Source organism: Zootoca vivipara, chromosome 17 (genome assembly GCF_963506605.1).
Source record: "Zootoca vivipara chromosome 17, rZooViv1.1, whole genome shotgun sequence".
Classification (NCBI taxonomy): Eukaryota; Metazoa; Chordata; class Lepidosauria; order Squamata; family Lacertidae; genus Zootoca; species Zootoca vivipara.
The window spans coordinates 16,598,386-16,615,670 of NC_083292.1; the positions used below are offsets into that span (position 1 = coordinate 16,598,386).

The 17,285-nt window shown below is 47.1% G+C and overlaps 1 protein-coding gene and 1 non-coding gene across 5 annotated transcripts in view; one reads left to right on the top strand and one right to left on the bottom strand.

Annotated features, from left to right (window-relative positions):
* Positions 1 to 17,285, top strand: part of AIFM3 (apoptosis inducing factor mitochondria associated 3) — a 55,005-nt gene that overhangs the window by 9,085 nt on the left and 28,635 nt on the right. The window contains exons 2-4 of one of the 4 annotated variants that reach the window (XM_060269414.1): positions 3,237 to 3,484; positions 13,034 to 13,183; positions 16,044 to 16,257. In XM_060269414.1, the coding sequence (XP_060125397.1) occupies positions 3,454 to 3,484; positions 13,034 to 13,183; positions 16,044 to 16,257 (395 nt within the window). In that variant the 5' untranslated portion in view covers positions 3,237 to 3,453. Of the gene's footprint in view, positions 1 to 3,236; positions 3,485 to 13,030; positions 13,202 to 16,043; positions 16,258 to 17,285 lie in introns of those variants that run through there. The other 3 variants (XM_060269413.1, XM_060269415.1, XM_060269416.1) reach the window with 3 other exon arrangements.
* On the bottom strand, positions 13,950 to 14,022 carry TRNAK-CUU (transfer RNA lysine (anticodon CUU)). Its single transcript has one exon. It is a non-coding gene; the product is annotated as a tRNA-Lys (tRNA).

Genomic DNA, 17,285 nt, shown 5'->3' on the forward strand with positions numbered 1-17,285 from the left:
GCAATATTCAAAATGGTTTCCCCCCCTTAATTTATCCTTAGGATAAATATTTGATTTTTAAAAATAAAAACAAAAAATATAGTGTGAAAAATCAAATATTTAGGGTCATAAGAATTGCCCTGATGGCTAGGGACCCTTGCAAGTCCTTGGCCAATGGGATCCCCCTTAGAAATGCATATTTATTTATTTATTTATTTATTGAACTTATATCTGGCCCCTCCTCCCCAAGGAGCCCAGGGTAGCAAACAGATACGCGGTTTAGAAAAGAAAGCAGAAACATTCCAAAACAGATTTAAAACATTCTAAAAGTGCTTACAGTTAAAAACATCTAAAAGCAGCTCCTATTAAAAACATTCTAAAAGCCATTACAGTTAAGTGTTCTTTCACCCACAGATTAGCATATTGCCAGGAACAGTCTTCTTTAGCCACCCCATGTCTGGGTGGACGGGAATGTTTTCAGATTCGTTCTGAAAGTTAATGGGGAGAGTTTTCTGCAACTGGAGACCCAACACTGAAAAGTCCCTGTTGTGGTTCAGTACCAACCAGGCAGCCCCTGGCGGCGGCATTACCAGCAAGTCCTCACCTGCTTTTTGTAGTATAAGCAAAGTTTGAGAGCCGCACCCCTCCTATGGCAATGAGAGGTATACTGCTGTTGAACATGGGGGTTCTACTTGACTATATCATGAACGACCCACCCTTGTCACTGAGCTTATTTAAGCGTCTTAAAAATCTGATGGCTAGCACTACATCTTGAGTGGAAGGGATTCCTATAACTTGTTCTGAATGAACCCTTGATCACTTTTGTTGGGTGATCCCTGAATCCCTGTGTTTATACGGCGGATAAACTTATCTCCAAGCCAGCCTTCGCAAATCTGTTCAGATGTTGTGGACTACAACTCCCATCAGCCCTGGCATCACCCAGCCCTGCTGTGTGATGGGAGTTGTAGTCAAAAACATTTGGAAGCATACCTGCCAAGTTGCTGTCGGAGAAATAAGGGACCGGGCGGAAGTAGCAGACCGGAAGTAGCGCTGTTGCCATTTTGGAACTGGGCGGAGCATGCTCAGAAGTGACTTTTGATGCTGCTTTGCCCAGTTCCAAAATGGCCGCCGCGCCAGAAGTCGCACTGCAGCCATTTTGGAACTGGGCAGAGCAGCATCAAAAGTCGCTTCTGAGGATGCTCCGCCCAGTTCCAAAATGGCCGCTGCGCCAGAATAAACCGGGAAAAATAAAAAAAATCCGTTTTTTCATCTAGGAACAGCTGGAAAAACGGGGATTTCCCGGGGAATACGGGAGACTTGGCAGCTATGTTTGGAAGGGTTGGACCTGGCTGAGGAAGGCCACCCCTCTCTCTCTCTCTCTCTCTCTCTGTGTGTGTGTGTGTGTTTGTGTGTGTGCCCTTATCAAGTCTTCTCGTTTTCTTCTCCATGTCACCTGCATTTATCTTGGCTCACCTGTTTCCGTTCAGAGCACCAGAGAAGTGTATCAGCTTTTTATTGATGCACCTTGGACATCTCAATTGCATCTCTCCTTTAATGATTAATTCGGGGAGATTGTTTCTAACTTGGGAAAGGAGATAAGGAGTTATCCTGACAGCACTTGCTGCTGTGCTGACCAGATCTAATCAGGAGGCTGCAATTTGCTGAAACAGCAGGCCAGAAGGAGCTGAGTGTGCAGGCAGTATCTGTCCTCCAGTGGCCTCCTCGCCTCCTCTGCCAGCTGTCCCACGGCACTCTGGACATCCCAACTCCTTGAGATGAAATTAGGGATGAAGAAGAGGGGAATCTGTCAATTCCACTTTCTCTCCATTTCTTTTTTGCCCATCTAAAGTGCCACATAAAAATTCACCGGCAGGTTTCTCCTAGTAATATGCATTTTTGTACGGAAATTGGCCTAATGTACACATTTCTGCAAGAACTTTTCACAAATTTATGCGCCTTTCTTGCAAAATTCAGAGAAGGGCAAATTTCGACAGATGGCTCTCCAACATCTCTTATACAGATGTACCTTGGAATTCGAACAGAATCCATTCCGAAAGTCCGCCTGACTTTCAAAATGTTCAGAAACCAAAGCGTGGCTTCTGATTGGCTGCAGGAAGCTCCTGTAGCCAATCGGAAGCTGCGGAAGCCGCGCCAAACGTTCGGCTTCCGAAAATTATTCAAAAACCAGAGCACTCACTTCCGGGTTTCGATCGTTCGGGAGCCGGTTTTTTGGGGATCCAAGGCATTTGAGATCCAAAGTACTACTGTACCATGCAGTTAACATCGAGGAGAGATTCTGTCTGAATCAACTCGCTCATGCATGATCAGGACTAGCTAGAAATTCTGAATCAACAAACACAAACAATTTCACTGTCTTTCTACTCATCCATCACCAATGTATACAGAGGCATCCGCTTCTGAACACGGGGGCTCCATTTACTGGTACAATTCCTGGTTTGGGAGGCCACTGGGCTCAGTGGGCCCCCTCCCTCAATGAGGTCATCTCCTTGCTGCAGCTTTTTGCTCACTGCTGCCAATGGGCTTAGGTGGTGCCACCTCCCAGAGGGAGTGAAGACAGAAGTTCCTTCTCCTTGCACCTCTGACTGCTCAAACACTTGGAGTGGGCAGGTGAGGAGGAAGAAGAGGAACAGGACCACCGGGCTCCAAGGGTTAAAGGGGGAAGCTGTGTTTTGGGGGAGTCTGCCCAGCCTTGTTACTCTTCCTTTCCAGGAACTCCTGTTGAAGTTCCAAGGGACTGCAGGGTTCCTTCCATGGGATGGTTTGAAAGCCACTGGACCAGTCTTCCTCAACCTGGTGCCCTCCAGATGTTTTCAACTGCATCTCCCATCAGCATCTGCCCCAGCTTCATATGGCTGCACTGGCTGGGGCCAAGGGAACTGGGAGTCCAAAACATCTGAAAGGGGCCAGATTTTGGGGAAGGCAGACCCACACACCGTATACACTGAAACACACATTTAAATCACATGACTTCCCCCAAGAATCGTGGGACCTGCAGTTTCCCCAAGCAGAGTTAACGTTCCCAGGAATCCTGAAGAACGTTTAACTTTTCTGCTGAGATTTTTCTTTTTTGTTTAATTACCCTTTCTGTTTGTTCTTTGCAAAGGGAAAGGGTATAAAAAGTGTGTGCTTCGTTTGACGATTGCTCAGGTTGCACCTGGGATACGGAGGTTAACTTTTGAGAAGTGCGCTTGTGTTAGTTTTACCGCTCGCTAAATAGAACTTTTTGTTTGATTCAGGTCATGAGGGAAGGCCGAGCCTGGCGATGACCGGCGTAGACTGAAGGGACCAATTTGAGCAGAGGCTCCTGTACCGCTCCTGCGTCTGCCATGGTGGGGATGAATTGTGGCTCCTGATCTCTCCCTTGCTGGCTTGGGCACCCATGTCTGCCAAAGACGCCGCTTTCTGACCCGCTTCTTCTTCTTCTGGGACCTCTTCCTCTCTGCGTGGCTCACAATGGGAGGATGCTTCTCCAAACCCAAACCAGGTGAGCTCTCCTGAATCGTCCCTCTGCTCAAGCCCTTCCACCTTTCCCTCTCTGTGCGGAACTGGGAATTAAACTAGGTCATGCGAGCAGCAGGGCCACTCCGTGGAGAGAACTCTGCGGAGAATGTTAATTCTCTGGACTTCTACGCGGAGGGATTATTAAAGCGATTGGCTAATCCTCCCCAAAAAACAACGAGCACAATGCACAGCGGTGACTTTAATGGAACATTTGGGGCTTGGAAAAGCAGCAGGAGGCATTGCTAAACAAAGAACTGGGACCTCGAGTATGGGGTCGGGCAGCAGGGAAGGAATCTTTTGCCAAGAAGTTGCCATAGTCAAGGACAAAATACGGGATCTGGGGTTCCTGCAGGCTCTTTCTGTTCCCAGGTGGGATCCAATCGCATCCCAGAAAATTCAGGTTGCGCAATTATAGTTGATTGGGAGGTCTTGGCAAAAACAAGAGCCAGGGGCAGTGCAATGGTTAGAGCGACAGACTAGGAGACTAGGACCTGGGAGACCAGGGTTCAAATCCCTACTCAAGCATGAAACTCACTGGGTGATTTTGAGGGCCAGTTGCTGCCTCTCTGACCTTAACCTACCTCGGGTAGTTGTGGGAATTAAATGAGGACGGGGAGAACTGTGTATGCTACCATGAACTCCTTGGAGGAAAAGTGGGATAGACATGTAATAAACAAACAAACAAACAAACAAACAAACAAACAAACCAACCGTGGTCAACCAATCACTACAAAACCTTTTTAAAACACACATTCTCCATCACAATGGCTGGCTGTTAACCAGAAGGTTGGTGATTTGAACCCACCTGGGGATGGCTGCGGGCAGGTTTCATGCATTGCAGAGGGTTGGACTAGATGAGTCTCAGAATCCCTTCCAACTCTACAATTCTATGATCTCTAGTAACCTCAGCTGTGCCTGTTGTCCAAAAAAACCCAATAAAGACCTGAAATTCCTCAAACTGTAAGGGGTATGTCCACAGTCATTCATGTCGCTTGTTAATGGCCAAGAACAAACACCCAGCTGGCTTTGACTCTGGATTCCAGCAAATTAAGCTTCCTTAATTTAGCCCCGCATCGCCTGCAGCAATTATATGCCCCCTATGGAGTCAGCCAGCCCATGCCCTCGTGGAGTCTCTCGCTGGCATGCCAGACCAGAAAAGGATTTTCCTAACAAATACCCACAGTTTTGGGGTGGGCTGCATTTCCTAACGGGGAACTTCCCAGAGGTCGCATGGTGCTGGTGTAGTTGGGAAAAGAGCCGAAGATGGTTTGGGGCATGGGTGAAAGCCATAGCTGCCAAGTTTTCCCTTTTCTCGCGAGGAAGCCTATTCAGCATAAGGGAAAATCCCTTTAAAAAAGGGATAACTTGGCAGCTATGGTGAAAGCTGGTGGGGCAGAGGGCGAGATCCTGTCTTTGTGCAATTGTAGGCTACAGCTCTGCGAAAGGCAGTGGTTTCTGTACACAGGCACACACCCATATCCATCCAGACAAGACAGTGGCCTTATCACAGGCATAGACCCATGAGCATCATCTAGTCCAACCCCCTGCCATGCAGGAACCACGGGTTCTCTGCCTTCCCATTGGATCCTTACAACAACCCTGCAAGGTTGGTGAGGCTGGGATTAAAACTGCCCTGCTCAAGAAACATCAACGCTCCAAGTCCTTTGACTTCAAAGGTGCTGGTTGGACCATTTGGGACTTTTACATTTATTAATTTTTTAAAAAAAGAAGATGTTTATTTTAATTTGCAGGCTTCCCCCAAGTATGTAGAAACTACTCCTTTCTTTGAAGTGGCCCCCTTTTGTCACTTAAACAGATTGTCACACCGCCACTGGAGTTTCCTGTTAGAAGAAATGATGTGGCAAGGAGAGAAAGGGCGTTGCTGGGTCCTTTACTTCCCTTTCTCTAATTATATATAATTTTATAATTATACTAGCTGGCCCGGCCACGCATTGCTGTGGCTCATCCCTGTGATTTGCCCCACCCTGTCCCAACCCACGACCTTTCCCGCCCCCTCCTCCCCCCACCCCCAGCCAGGAGAGCCCCCACCTCTACTCAGCCTAGTCTGCAAAGTCAAGCCGAGATGTTGTGGAGAGAGAAGCTTTCCTGCCTGCAGTACCAGTGTAGCCGCTGCTAGAGGCCGCTGTTGTGCAACCTCTCCTGTACTTCCAGCATCCCCAGCTGTTTGAGTTTTGTGTTTGGAAACAGTGGGTTTTACCTGCTTTACCTGCCGTAGGTGTGACATCTGTCTACGCAAATGGTATGCAAACCCTTGGATATTCACATGTGACGTTGTGTCCAAATGTCAACGCAATCAGTCAAGCGGTTGCGGAGAAAGGTCATAAAACACAAACATGGACCTTTTACATTTTTATATACAGTACTGTATATAGATATGTTGTTGTTGTTTAGTCGTTTAGAAGTGTCCGACTCTTTGTGACCCCATGGACCAGAGCACTATATTTTCATCCTGCCATTCCTCCAAGGAGCTCAAGGTGGTGTCCAAGGTTGTCAGCCCCCCCCCCAATTTTATTTCCCCCCAACCCTGTGAGGTAGGCTAGGTCGAGAGATGGCAGCTGCCCCCAACCGTCCAACACTGGAATGGACTCCCTCGGAAGGTGGGGAACTCTCTGAAGGTTTCAAAACAGGGTTTGGACAGCCATCGGTGAGGGATTCTTCAGCCGTGATTCCTGCATTGGAGGGGGTTGGAATTGATGACCTTTGAGGGTCCCTTCCAACTCTGCAATTCTTCGCGTGGCTGAGTCCTAGTCCAACTTTCTAACCACTGCAGCACACCGCCTGTGCTGCCCTCCCCCTCTATCGCAAGGTTGCCGCATTTCCCCCAAACGCCTAGGAGACGTGGCCTTGCGTGGGAAGGAATTGTGTGCTGCAGGGAGAGCTCTTGGTAAGCGAGCCTTGCGTGTAAGGTTGCAGCCTTAGCTGCCTGGAATCGTGTTGGCAAGGCTGGTGCTGTTACTTATTCATCTTGGCCGTCGTTACTTATTTATCTCCATATTTTCTTAGCTCCAGTGGCGCTCTGCAGAAATGCAAAGGCAACCGGACGTTGCAGGTGTGACTCTGACATTTTAGGTTGCCTTGCATTTTGGATGTTCTGTCCTTAATGCCTTCAGGATGTGCTATTCCTCATCAAATCAAGGCAACTTAGCTTTAAAAGAGGACTAGGCAAGTTCATGGAGGAGAGGGCTTTTGGTGGCTACAGGCCATGATGACTTTGCCCTGCCTCCATCGTCGGAGGCAGTAATGCGGTTGCTGGAAACTACAGGAGGGAAAAGTGCTCAGGGCCTGCTTGTGGCATCTGAGTGGCAACGGTGAGAACAGGATGCCCGGACTAGATGGGTCATTATTCTGATCCAGCAAGCTCTTCCTATGAGGCAGACAGGCAGAGACCACTTCATAGGGGGTTAGTGGGGGTGATATCAGCCAGATTTCAGAAACGCTGGATGAAGCCAGTCTGAATTATGGCAGTTTATGTACATGCTGAAGTGTGAGGGTCTTCTGCTTGCAACTATTTTGGGGGGAGATAGGAGGAAGCACCCCAAAAACATGAAAAAACCTCAATCCTCCTCAGGTAATTTCCTAAAAGCAAGGGTATCGTCGTACCTTGGTTCTCGAACGCCTTGGTACTCGTATGTTTGGCTCCCGAACACCAAAAATACGAACACAAGTTGTCGAGTAAAGACGCTCCAGTCCACACTGTCTTTAAGAGTTTTATTGTGCATACTATTTACAGTGCAGAGATAACAGAAAACATGACCGCCTAGTCCGATTCAGAACCTGGCAATGGCTGCCGCCTGCTTTTCGGCCAGCATAAAAGCCTGGGCACCCCAAAACGCCGCCCCTTCACCCTACGTGAGGGCGCGTGCCTCAATTTGGGCACCGGAAGGAGAGGTCTCCCCTCTTGCTGGCTGGGGCGGCGCCTGGGCTCCGGCGTCTCGCTGCGCCCCTCATCTGCTGACCCTCGACCAGAGCGGTGCCAAGGCTCTGAAGCGTCTCTGAGCCCCTCCTGCACACTCTGTGCCCCATAGTGTTGCCAGGGCTCAGACACCTCACTGAGCCCTCTCTCCAAACTGCTCCATTCCTCATTCCCTCCTCCTGACTCGCTGCTTGTGCTGCTTCTAGGCGAAGTGCTGGTCAGGATGACAGGGGGAGGCTCCCTGTAGGGAGTCCCCCGACACAAGTGTTCTGGTTTCCGAACATTCTTTGGAAGCCGAACGTCCGATGCGACTTCCTCGGCTTCTGATTGAGTGCAGGAAGCTCCTGCAGCCAATCGGAAGCTGCGCCTTGGTTTTCAAACGTTTTCAGAAGTCGAACGGACTTCCGGAATGGATTATGTTCGAGAACCAAGGCACAACTGTATTCCATCCCTTTTACTGACTGGTGAAAATGCACTGCATATTTCTAAAGTGATGAAGTTTCAAAAGTCTCCTTTTCAGGATAAATTATGCCACCCATGTCAGATGGATTCTTCCCTGGGAGGGCTCTGTTCCCCCAAAGACAAATGGCTGATGCTTTGAGATTGGGAGAGGGGGCAGGAAAGACGCCATCCTGTGCTCATCTGTGTGTGAGAGAGGAGTGCTCTGTGCGGAACAATTTTACAACTAGCGATTTATCTCTGTCCCTGTCCCTTATCTGTAGAATGCACAAATCTTTTCTACCTGTTTAATCTTTTGACTGTTCAATAGCTTCAGCTATTGTCTGCTTGGTTCACACCCTTGAGAGATCTGCTCAATAAGTTTTGAGCGATGGGATGGGGGACCCTCGGCTTGACAGCAGTACGCGTGAAAAGGATCAAGCAGTCTTAGTACACCACAAGCTTAACACGAGTCAATTGTGTCATGCAGCGGCAAAAAGGCTAATGCATTTCCAGGCTGCATCAATAAAAGTATAGTGTCCAGGTCAAGGGAAGCCATAATCTGTTCTCCCAGCTGGAGTCTGCCACAATTTAAGAAGCATCTTGACAAGTAGGAATGTGTGCAGAGGAGGGCAACCAAGATGATCAAGGGTCTGGAAACCGAACCGAACGCTTGGAGGGCATTGGGTCTGTTTAGCCTGGAGAAGAGAAGACCTAGAGATGATATGAGAGCCATCTTCAGACATCTAAATGGCTCTCCTATGGAAGACAGGGATGTTTTCTGCTGCTCTAGAGGTAAAGGTAAAGGGACCCCTGACCATTAGGTCCAGTCGTGACCGACTCTAGGGTTACGGCCCTCATCTCGTGTTATTGGCTGAGGGAGCCGGCGTACAGCTTCCAGGTCATGTGGCCAGCATGACAAAGCCGCTTCTGGCGAACCAGAGCAGTGCACGGAAACGCCGTTTACCTTCCCGCTTACCTTATCTACTTGCACTTTGATGTGCTTTCGAACTGCTAGGTTGGCAGGCGCTGGGACCGAGCAACAGGAGCTAACCCTGTCACAGGGATTCGAACCGCCGACCTTCTGATCGGCAAGCCCTAGGCTCTGTGGGATGGTGTCACCTGCTGCTCTAGAGAGGCAGACCCAAACCAACGGATTCAAATGACGAAAAAGGAGAATCTGACAAAGCATTAGGAAGAACTGTCTGACGGTAAAAGCTATTTGACTGTGCAGCAGGCTACCTCAGAAGGTGGTGGACTCTCCCTTGTGTGAGTTTTCAGACAGACGTTGGATGGGCATTTCTCAGGGATTCTTTAGCCATGCTTCCTGCCTTGCAGGGGGGTTGGACTAGATGACCTTTGGTGTGCCTTCCAATTCTACAGTTCTCTGCAGTCTTGGCTTTGCTTCCTTTGCTGTGTTGCGGTTGGGCCTGCTTTGAGGGTAATAATAATAAAAAAAGCTTGAATCACAACTTTAACGTCAAGAGATTACAGCTGACTTGGACTCTGTGCTCGTGAATCCAAATTTCCACCTATAAAGTTCTGATGAGTCCCATTCTAAAGAATCACTGCCTTTAACTTCCCCCTTGAATTGCTTTGACATTTTTTTTATTTTTAAAAAAGACCCTCATATTTCTACTTCCATTTTAGATCACTTTTCTTAAGGTGGGGTAAGAGGATTACGACACTTAAGCCTGTGTGTGGGGAGGTTCCCCCATCAGGTGCTGCTGCAATCCTGCTCTTGATGCCGGAGAATAAATTTCTAAGAAGTAAGAGCTTTACCAAAACCACGTTCTTTAACTTTTCCTCAATCCGATTGGCAGGGCAGAGTTGTCCTTGGACTCTGTTCTGAGAGGTTAAGCCCTCTTTGGAGTTACTAGGGGAAAACGTTGGCTATGGGAACACAGCTGGCAAGGGTTTAATCCATGGCATGTGACTGTGATTTTTTGTTTTTTGTTTTTGCTTATTGGCCCATTGGCTGGCTTCTTTGAGGCCTCACGAGATTTAACTGGAGCCAGGGCTCACTCAGCCCTGCAATGCACAAACCAGCATGGCAGGGGATTGGACTGGATGAACTTTGGGGGTCCCTTCCAACTCTACAATTCTATGATTCCCATTTTACCCATACATGCAGATTTTGTACAAATTGGTGTCCTCCTCCAGCCTCTTTTTAAAGGGGTGCTGTCAGGGTTGTTCAGACGACTCCTGAGTAACGACCTTCCACATACTTGTCTTTCAAAAGTCTTTATTGGTGCGCGCTATTTACAGTGTAGTGAGCTGTCACTTCATGTCTTCTCATTCCGTTTCAGAATCCGGCACTGCCCCTTTTCGCGACTTTGACCAACATAAAAGCCTCGGGACAGTGAATCTCCTCCCCTTTCTCCTCCTCCTTAATTCTGGTGTCGGGGAGGAAGGGTCTACGATCTGTTTTCTCTCTGTCCACCCTTCCCGCCTCTCTCTCTTCCCGCCTGTGGAGCAGGGGCTCTCCCATGCTGCCAAAGACCTGGTACTCCTTCTCTGTCTCCTGACCATAGCTGCCAAGTTTTCCCTTTTCTCGTGAGGAAGCCTATTCAGCATAAGGGAATTTCCCTTTTAAAAAGGGATAACTTGGCAGCTATGCTCCTGACTAGCCCCTTCAGACCCCGCGCTTTCATGACTGCCTGGAGATGGACTGCTCCTGATGAGAGGGGGGGGGTTCTCTATAATCCCTCCCCCTTACAGGTACGGATGCATAAATAGCTACCCTACTGAGAGCAATGTGGCCCCTCTGCTCCCAGGCCTAGGGCCTTGGCCCAGTATACCTGAAGGAGCGTCTCCATCCCCATCATTCAGCCCAAACACTGAGCCCTCTCCCCTCTTGTAGTTTCCAGCAACTGGCATTCAGAAGCATTGCTGCCTCCTACTACGGAGGCAGAGCACAGTCATCGTGGCTAATAGACATCGTTAGCCCTTCCCACCAGGAAGCCAACCAAGCTGGTGGCCATCTCTGCCTCCAGTGGGAGTGAGTTCCACAGGTTAATTATGCACTACACGGTTGGGCAACTGAGAACTGCACACCTTTTCTTATTGATTGTCCCGTGGTTGTCCTCAGATAATCTTCAGGGGGGAACCTGGGTCAGCGTGTACTTTACTTACCTGGTAATCGGAAAAACAAAGATTGAAGTCACAATATTGACAGAGGTTAAGACACTTGCCCACATCTCCAAGGTGTCTAAAGTTTACTTCAGACTTAAGTGCGGCACCCTTTCACACCTTTTGTATTCTTAGATGTTAATGTTTTATCTGTCTGCCAACTCGTTTACATCAGAAATGGAGAAATAAAGATGCAATGGGGGGTGGAGTCAAGGCAGTGGTTTATTTGTTTATTTAGAAGGGGGAACAACAGAACTTTAGAGCCCGGGGTGGGGAAATTTGGATTCAAGGGTACAGAGTCCGATCCAGCAGGGTTCTTTTGTTCCATCACTGTATGGTTCATTTGCTTCCTTGTAGAGAAATCAGGGCTCCTTGATCACTGCAGATGGTGACAGCAGTCACGAAATTAAAAGACGCCTGCTTCTTGGGAGAAAAGCAATGACAAACCTAGACAGCATCTTAAAAAGCAGAGACATCACCTTGCCGACAAAGGTCCGTATAGTTAAAGCTATGGTTTTCCCAGTAGTGATGTATGGAAGTGGACCATAAAGAAGGCTGATTGCCGAAGAATTGATGCTTTTGAATTATGGTGCTGGAGGAGACTCTTGAGAGTCCCATGGACTGCAAGAAGATCAAACCTATCCATTCTGAAGGAGATCAGCCCTGAGTGCTCACTGGAAGGACAGATCGTGAAGCTGAGGCTCCAGTACTTTGGCCACCTCATGAGAAGAGAAGAATCCTTGGGAAAGACCCTGATGTTGGGAAAGGTTGAGGGCACTAGGAGAAGGGGACGACAGAGGATGAGATGGTTGGACAGTGTTCTCGAAGCTACGAACATGAGTTTGACCAAACTGCGGGAGGCAGTGGAAGACAGGAGTGCCTGGCGTGCTCTGGTCCATGGGGTCACGAAGAGTCGGACACGACTAAACAACAACAACAACAACAACAACAACAACAACAACAACAACAGAGAAATCAGGGCCTCTGGAACTACACTTGTTCCGCATTTGTAAGAACTCGATCTTTTAGTGTGGAACTTTGGAACTCTCTGCTTATTGATACCAGGCAGGTGTTTTTGCGGGCACACATGCTAATCCCTGTCTGGGGTGCCTATCCCTTCCCCCCAAAGAATGAGACCAGAGACCAGAGACCAGAGTATGGGTTCAAATTAGCCACAACTTTATTGAGCTTCAGAAGTGGGAAACTTGGCAATTATGTGGCAAGTATTCCTGTCCTTGTAAAGTGTTTTGTCTATCTTTTCCTGGTTGCTGCTGTTTTCCATCATGCCTCGGGCAGAGCAGTGAAGAGCAAATCTCTTAAGCGGACAAAAGGTGTTGATGGGCCATCTGAGAGGACATAGGTGCTGACTTTATGGGGCCCTGGGTGAGCTAGCACCCACAAAATTCCCCATGAAGGGGCCGGACACCCACAAATTTTGTTGCCAGGGCCATACACGCTGCATGGCACCCATGGGCCCAGGTACCCACAGCAGGGAGCCCAAGCTGACACTCCTTTGGCCTGGGGAGACAGATGTTGCCAAGGTGATAGGGGGTGTTTAAGGTGATGAAAAGGGAGTCGGGTAGAAGGGGTTATGGGAAGAAGAACCAGGGAGTCAGGCTGGGATCCATCTTTTGGGCAGGCTGGCTGCAGAGCTGACTGGGAAAGATGCCTTGGAGAGTTCCTTAGCAGGGTGTTCTGGGAAGAAGAAATACTGGGATCCATCTTGGGCAGGCTGGCTGAAGGCTGGCTGCACTGCTGTAGGGGACAAACCCCCCTTGAAAGGACCATACTGTAAGATCTGGACTCCCTCCAGGCGGACTGCAGGTGTAAATAGGTGAATAAACTCTATTTCGTAAAACTAGCAACAGTCTCCGCCGTGTCTCAATTCTCCAGAGGAACACAGACCCTGAGGGGCAGGCACCCGACTTTTGTAACAGTATTCTCATTTTAGCAGGGCCCCCGTAACATTCCTGCCCCAGAGGATATGAAACCGCAATCTACTAAAGCTGACCATTTTTAAATCCGCAGGACCGGATAACTCGCACCCAAATGTTTTAAAAGAATTGGCTGAGGAGCTCTCTGAACCGCTGAGGCTGATTTTAAGTAAATCATGGAATACTGAGGATATTTCAGAGGACTGGAAAAAGGCTGATGTCAGTGTCCCAGTGTTTAAAAAAAGTAAACGGAATGAACTCGGTAACTATAAGTCAGCCGCTGTTAACATCAATCCTGGGTGGAAATAATTACATAATGCATTAAAATGAGGATCCACTTAATCAAATAATTACAGGGTCTTAATACCAATAATTAGGGCTGGCAAATGATTAAAGCCCTCTCCCATTGATTAATAATTTGCGTTTCATCCAATTAATTATTTGATTAAATCTAGATTTTTGCATATCAGCAAAACCTCAGCAGAAGAGCCCGTTTGAATTCCTGGAGAATTTAGTTTAACCACTCATAGTTCAAAGGAATATCTAGAACTGATATGGCTTTTTATCATCCAGTACCTCGGGACCAGAAAAGCTTTGGGAAAGGTTTGTTTTCAATCAAAATCGCTCATTAAAATTGGCACCATCATTGAATCCACCCAGTGTACTGATCAGCCACTGATTAATATCTCCATCACTGATGATAATGCAAATCAATAAGGTTTTAGTGGGGCGTTTTGCCCCTCCCAAGCAAATTTGATACACACTTTGAAATTGGAGTACAAACATGATTGATGTACCGTAAGTTGCTGCTTTAACATTATACACCCCCCTGTAAAGGGTCTGAAACAACTCAGCATCACATTCAGTTTGGTGACTGGACAAGGTAATGTGAAAGTCCACCCAAAGGATAATATAATTCAGTGCTTTATAATTCTGGATTCATAGAATTGTGGAGTTGGAAGGGACCCTGTGGGTCAACTAGTCCAACCCCCTGCAATGCAGGAATCTTTTGCCCAACATGGGGCTCGAACCCACGACCCTGAGATTAAGAGTCTCATGCTCTACCGACTGAGCTATCCCAGCTATAAATGTCATGGTTGCCACTTTTTTAATAGCGTCCATGGGAGCCATTTAAAGCATGGCAGGACAGCCAGATCCTGCTGGACTATAACTCTGTAGCTTGTTAAGGGCACTGAGAGTTGCTAGGAGATTCCTATTCATCTCCCAGTTTCTGGAAATCACGGGAGGGACGAGTGCTCCTGCGTTCGAATCCTGCTTGCAGGTTCCAACAGACATCTGGTTGGCCATTATGAGAACAAGATGCTGGGCCTTTGGCTTGCTCCAACAGGCACTTAAGTTCTTATGCAAAAGCACTTAGCCATGGCAGTGATCATTTCACCTGTTGTGTCTGAATAAGCAAAGGCTTTCTCCATTCAGGTTTTTTTTTTGGTGTGTCCTCTCTCCAGTTATGTGTGTGTTTCTGCTTGTCCCTTGGAGCAAAATATCAAACATCAAACACCCTCAAAATAGCTTAAACTGAAGAGGATCTCCCTCTAAGCATTTTTTGTCTTACAGCAGAATCTCTCTCTCTCTCTCTCTCTCTCTCTCTCTCTCTCTCTCTCTCTCTCTCTCTCTCCCTCCCTCCCTCCCTCCCTCCCTCCCTCCCTCCTGCCCTCACACACAAATTCATGTCAGAAAACTGTGCAAAGGTTATTCTGAGATGGAACCAATATTTGACACCAGTCCCCCTTCTGTCTCTTTTCCTCTCCCTCCTCCCTTGCTTCTTTAAGAAGCCCATTTGTTTATAAGACCGTGATGTCAGGCTCTGGTTTAGTTTAGTTTCCTGCTCGGGGTGTCATTTTTTCTTTCTCTGCATTTCTCCCTTTTCCAGTCATAATTACGGGTATTTATCCAGCAATCTGTGATTTATTTCCACCACCACCCCAGCTCCCAAACTTGATAGCATTTCAGTGCAAACTTCTCCTGATAAACACATTTTTGTATGCAGCCTTGGCTGAAAATATGCACATTTTTGCAAGGCATTTGCCTTAATAATATGATGCATATTTTTGTATATTAATTTTCACTAATTTTTAATGCACATTTCCCACAGATACATGCATTAATTGGTCGGTTGCTGGAAACCTCAGGAGGAGAGAGTGATGTTGTGCTCAGGTCCTTTTTGTGGGTTTTCTGTTCGGCCACTGTGAAAACAGGAGGCTGGATTGGACGGGCCACGCGTCTGATCCAGCAGGCCTGAAACTGGCGAATGTTAAGACATTTTGCAAATTATCAGTTGAAATGTTAATTTTATTGTTTATTTTTTTAAAAAACAAACAAACACAATACTGCTTAATATCATAAAAATCTCTCGAGTGCTTTACAGGAAAAACAAACAAACAGTAATAATAACAATTGAAACAGCAATGATTTCACTTAATATTTTGAGCTGTTAATCTCTTTCAGAAAGAATTACTACACCATTCTGAGTCGAAAAGCTTTTGTGCCCAGGCTAATTCTCGGGAATAATTTCCTCCAATTTATTGGCGCTAATTGATATTGATATGGATAGATATGAAATATAGACTATGATATAATGTGCAGTTGGGAACATTGACAATAGGACCCAGGGAGGGGATGGGCGGGGGGAGGTTTCGAAATTCAGAGAAATCTCTTTATGTGAAAATGTATTTGGTTTTGTTATAAATTTATATTTGGAAAATCAAATAAAGGCGATTTAAAAAAGATATTGTAACATTTGCACCAGGCAGTTAAACTGATTTAGCTGTAGTAATTTGGTATAAAGCTCTTGTGATCATTAAATGACAAAAAAGGCAAACATTCAATAAGATCACCATATATATACTTGGTCCACCCAGCTCCATATTGCTTACACCGACTAGCAGCAACTTTCCAGGGTTTCAGGTAGGGAGTCTTTTTCCCAAGCCATACCTGGAGACGTCAGGGAATGTGTACCTGGGACTTTCTGCATGCAATATCTTTGAGCTTCAAAAAGATGACCTACCAATGGGCAGAGCCCAGTGCTGGGAGGGACATTTGACCACGATGTATAACGGAGAGAGGGTTTCTCTTTGCTTCCGCAGTTGAAGTGAAAATCGAAGTGGTCCTGCCAGAGAAGGAGAGAGCCAAGGAGGAGATGTCGCCCAACGGGAAAGCTAGCCCCATCATCTACAAAGCCAATGGTACTTCTCGCCATTTCCAGCTGGAGGAATACCCGGTCGCAATCAACCCTTACCGGAACCTGAAGGACGTGGTTGAAGCCTCTGTTTGTTATGTGAAGGACCTCGACAATGGACAGTGAGTATCTTAGGCACATTGCGACTGTTACCATACACTTCATACTGATAAAGATAGGGAAATCCTGTTCAACAGCAGCAACGATAATAGTAATACCCTTCTAAATTGCAACCCAGCCAGATGAGTGGGGTATAAATATTATTATTATTATTATTATTATTATTATTATTATTATTAAATCAGGACATTACCAATATTTCTATCTCTGCAAAATCCTTCAATCTAGTTGTTGTTTGCTTAAATTTGGACCTAGAACGTCCAGTGGGGTTTTTGTTTTTTTTAACTTAGCCAACAGATTCCTGTCCCGTGTCACCACCTGCATTTTGAAAGTCCTCTCGTCTTCAAAACTGGTTTGCTATCTGATGTGAGGCACTGGTGTTTGATAAGCCCAAACCCCAGTGCTTCCCTGGGTATTCAGAGCTACCTGTGTGGGTTTTTATTCCAGACTTCCTTCAAAAAATAAGTCGTAGGGGTTTTTTTTTTTTTTACCATTTGTCTGTGTTGTCATAATGAAATTACACACACTTTGCGGTTTTTTGTCTTGAATTGTAGCAGGGTTTCCTGCCCCCCCCTTCCTGGTGCGGGTTAATTCTTTGCATAATTCCTGACACTATTTCTATGAGGTGCATTTATTCAGGTTGCCAGACTCAATAGTGGACAGGACTTCTGTGCCTTTAATTGCCCTGCTCTCTTTTGAGTCTGGAAACCTTAAAGAGAAACCAGCAGACCGTTTGCTTGGAAATTAAACAGAGGGTCTGCTAGTTTCTCTTTAACATTTCCAGACTCAAAAGAGAGCAGGGCAATTAAAGGCACAGAAGTCCAGTCCACTCAGGGCCAGCCCTAAGGCAAGGCTGGGTGGCGCAATGTGCAATGTGCCAGGGTGCCGGGCCACTGGGGGGCGCCGTGACCGCTAGACAGCCGTGCTGAGAAACGGGGCGGGGGGGCGCCGGAGGGATCTTTGCACCACGGCGCCAGGGCGCCAGACATGCTTAAGACGGCCCTGTGTCCACTATTGAGTCTGGCAACCC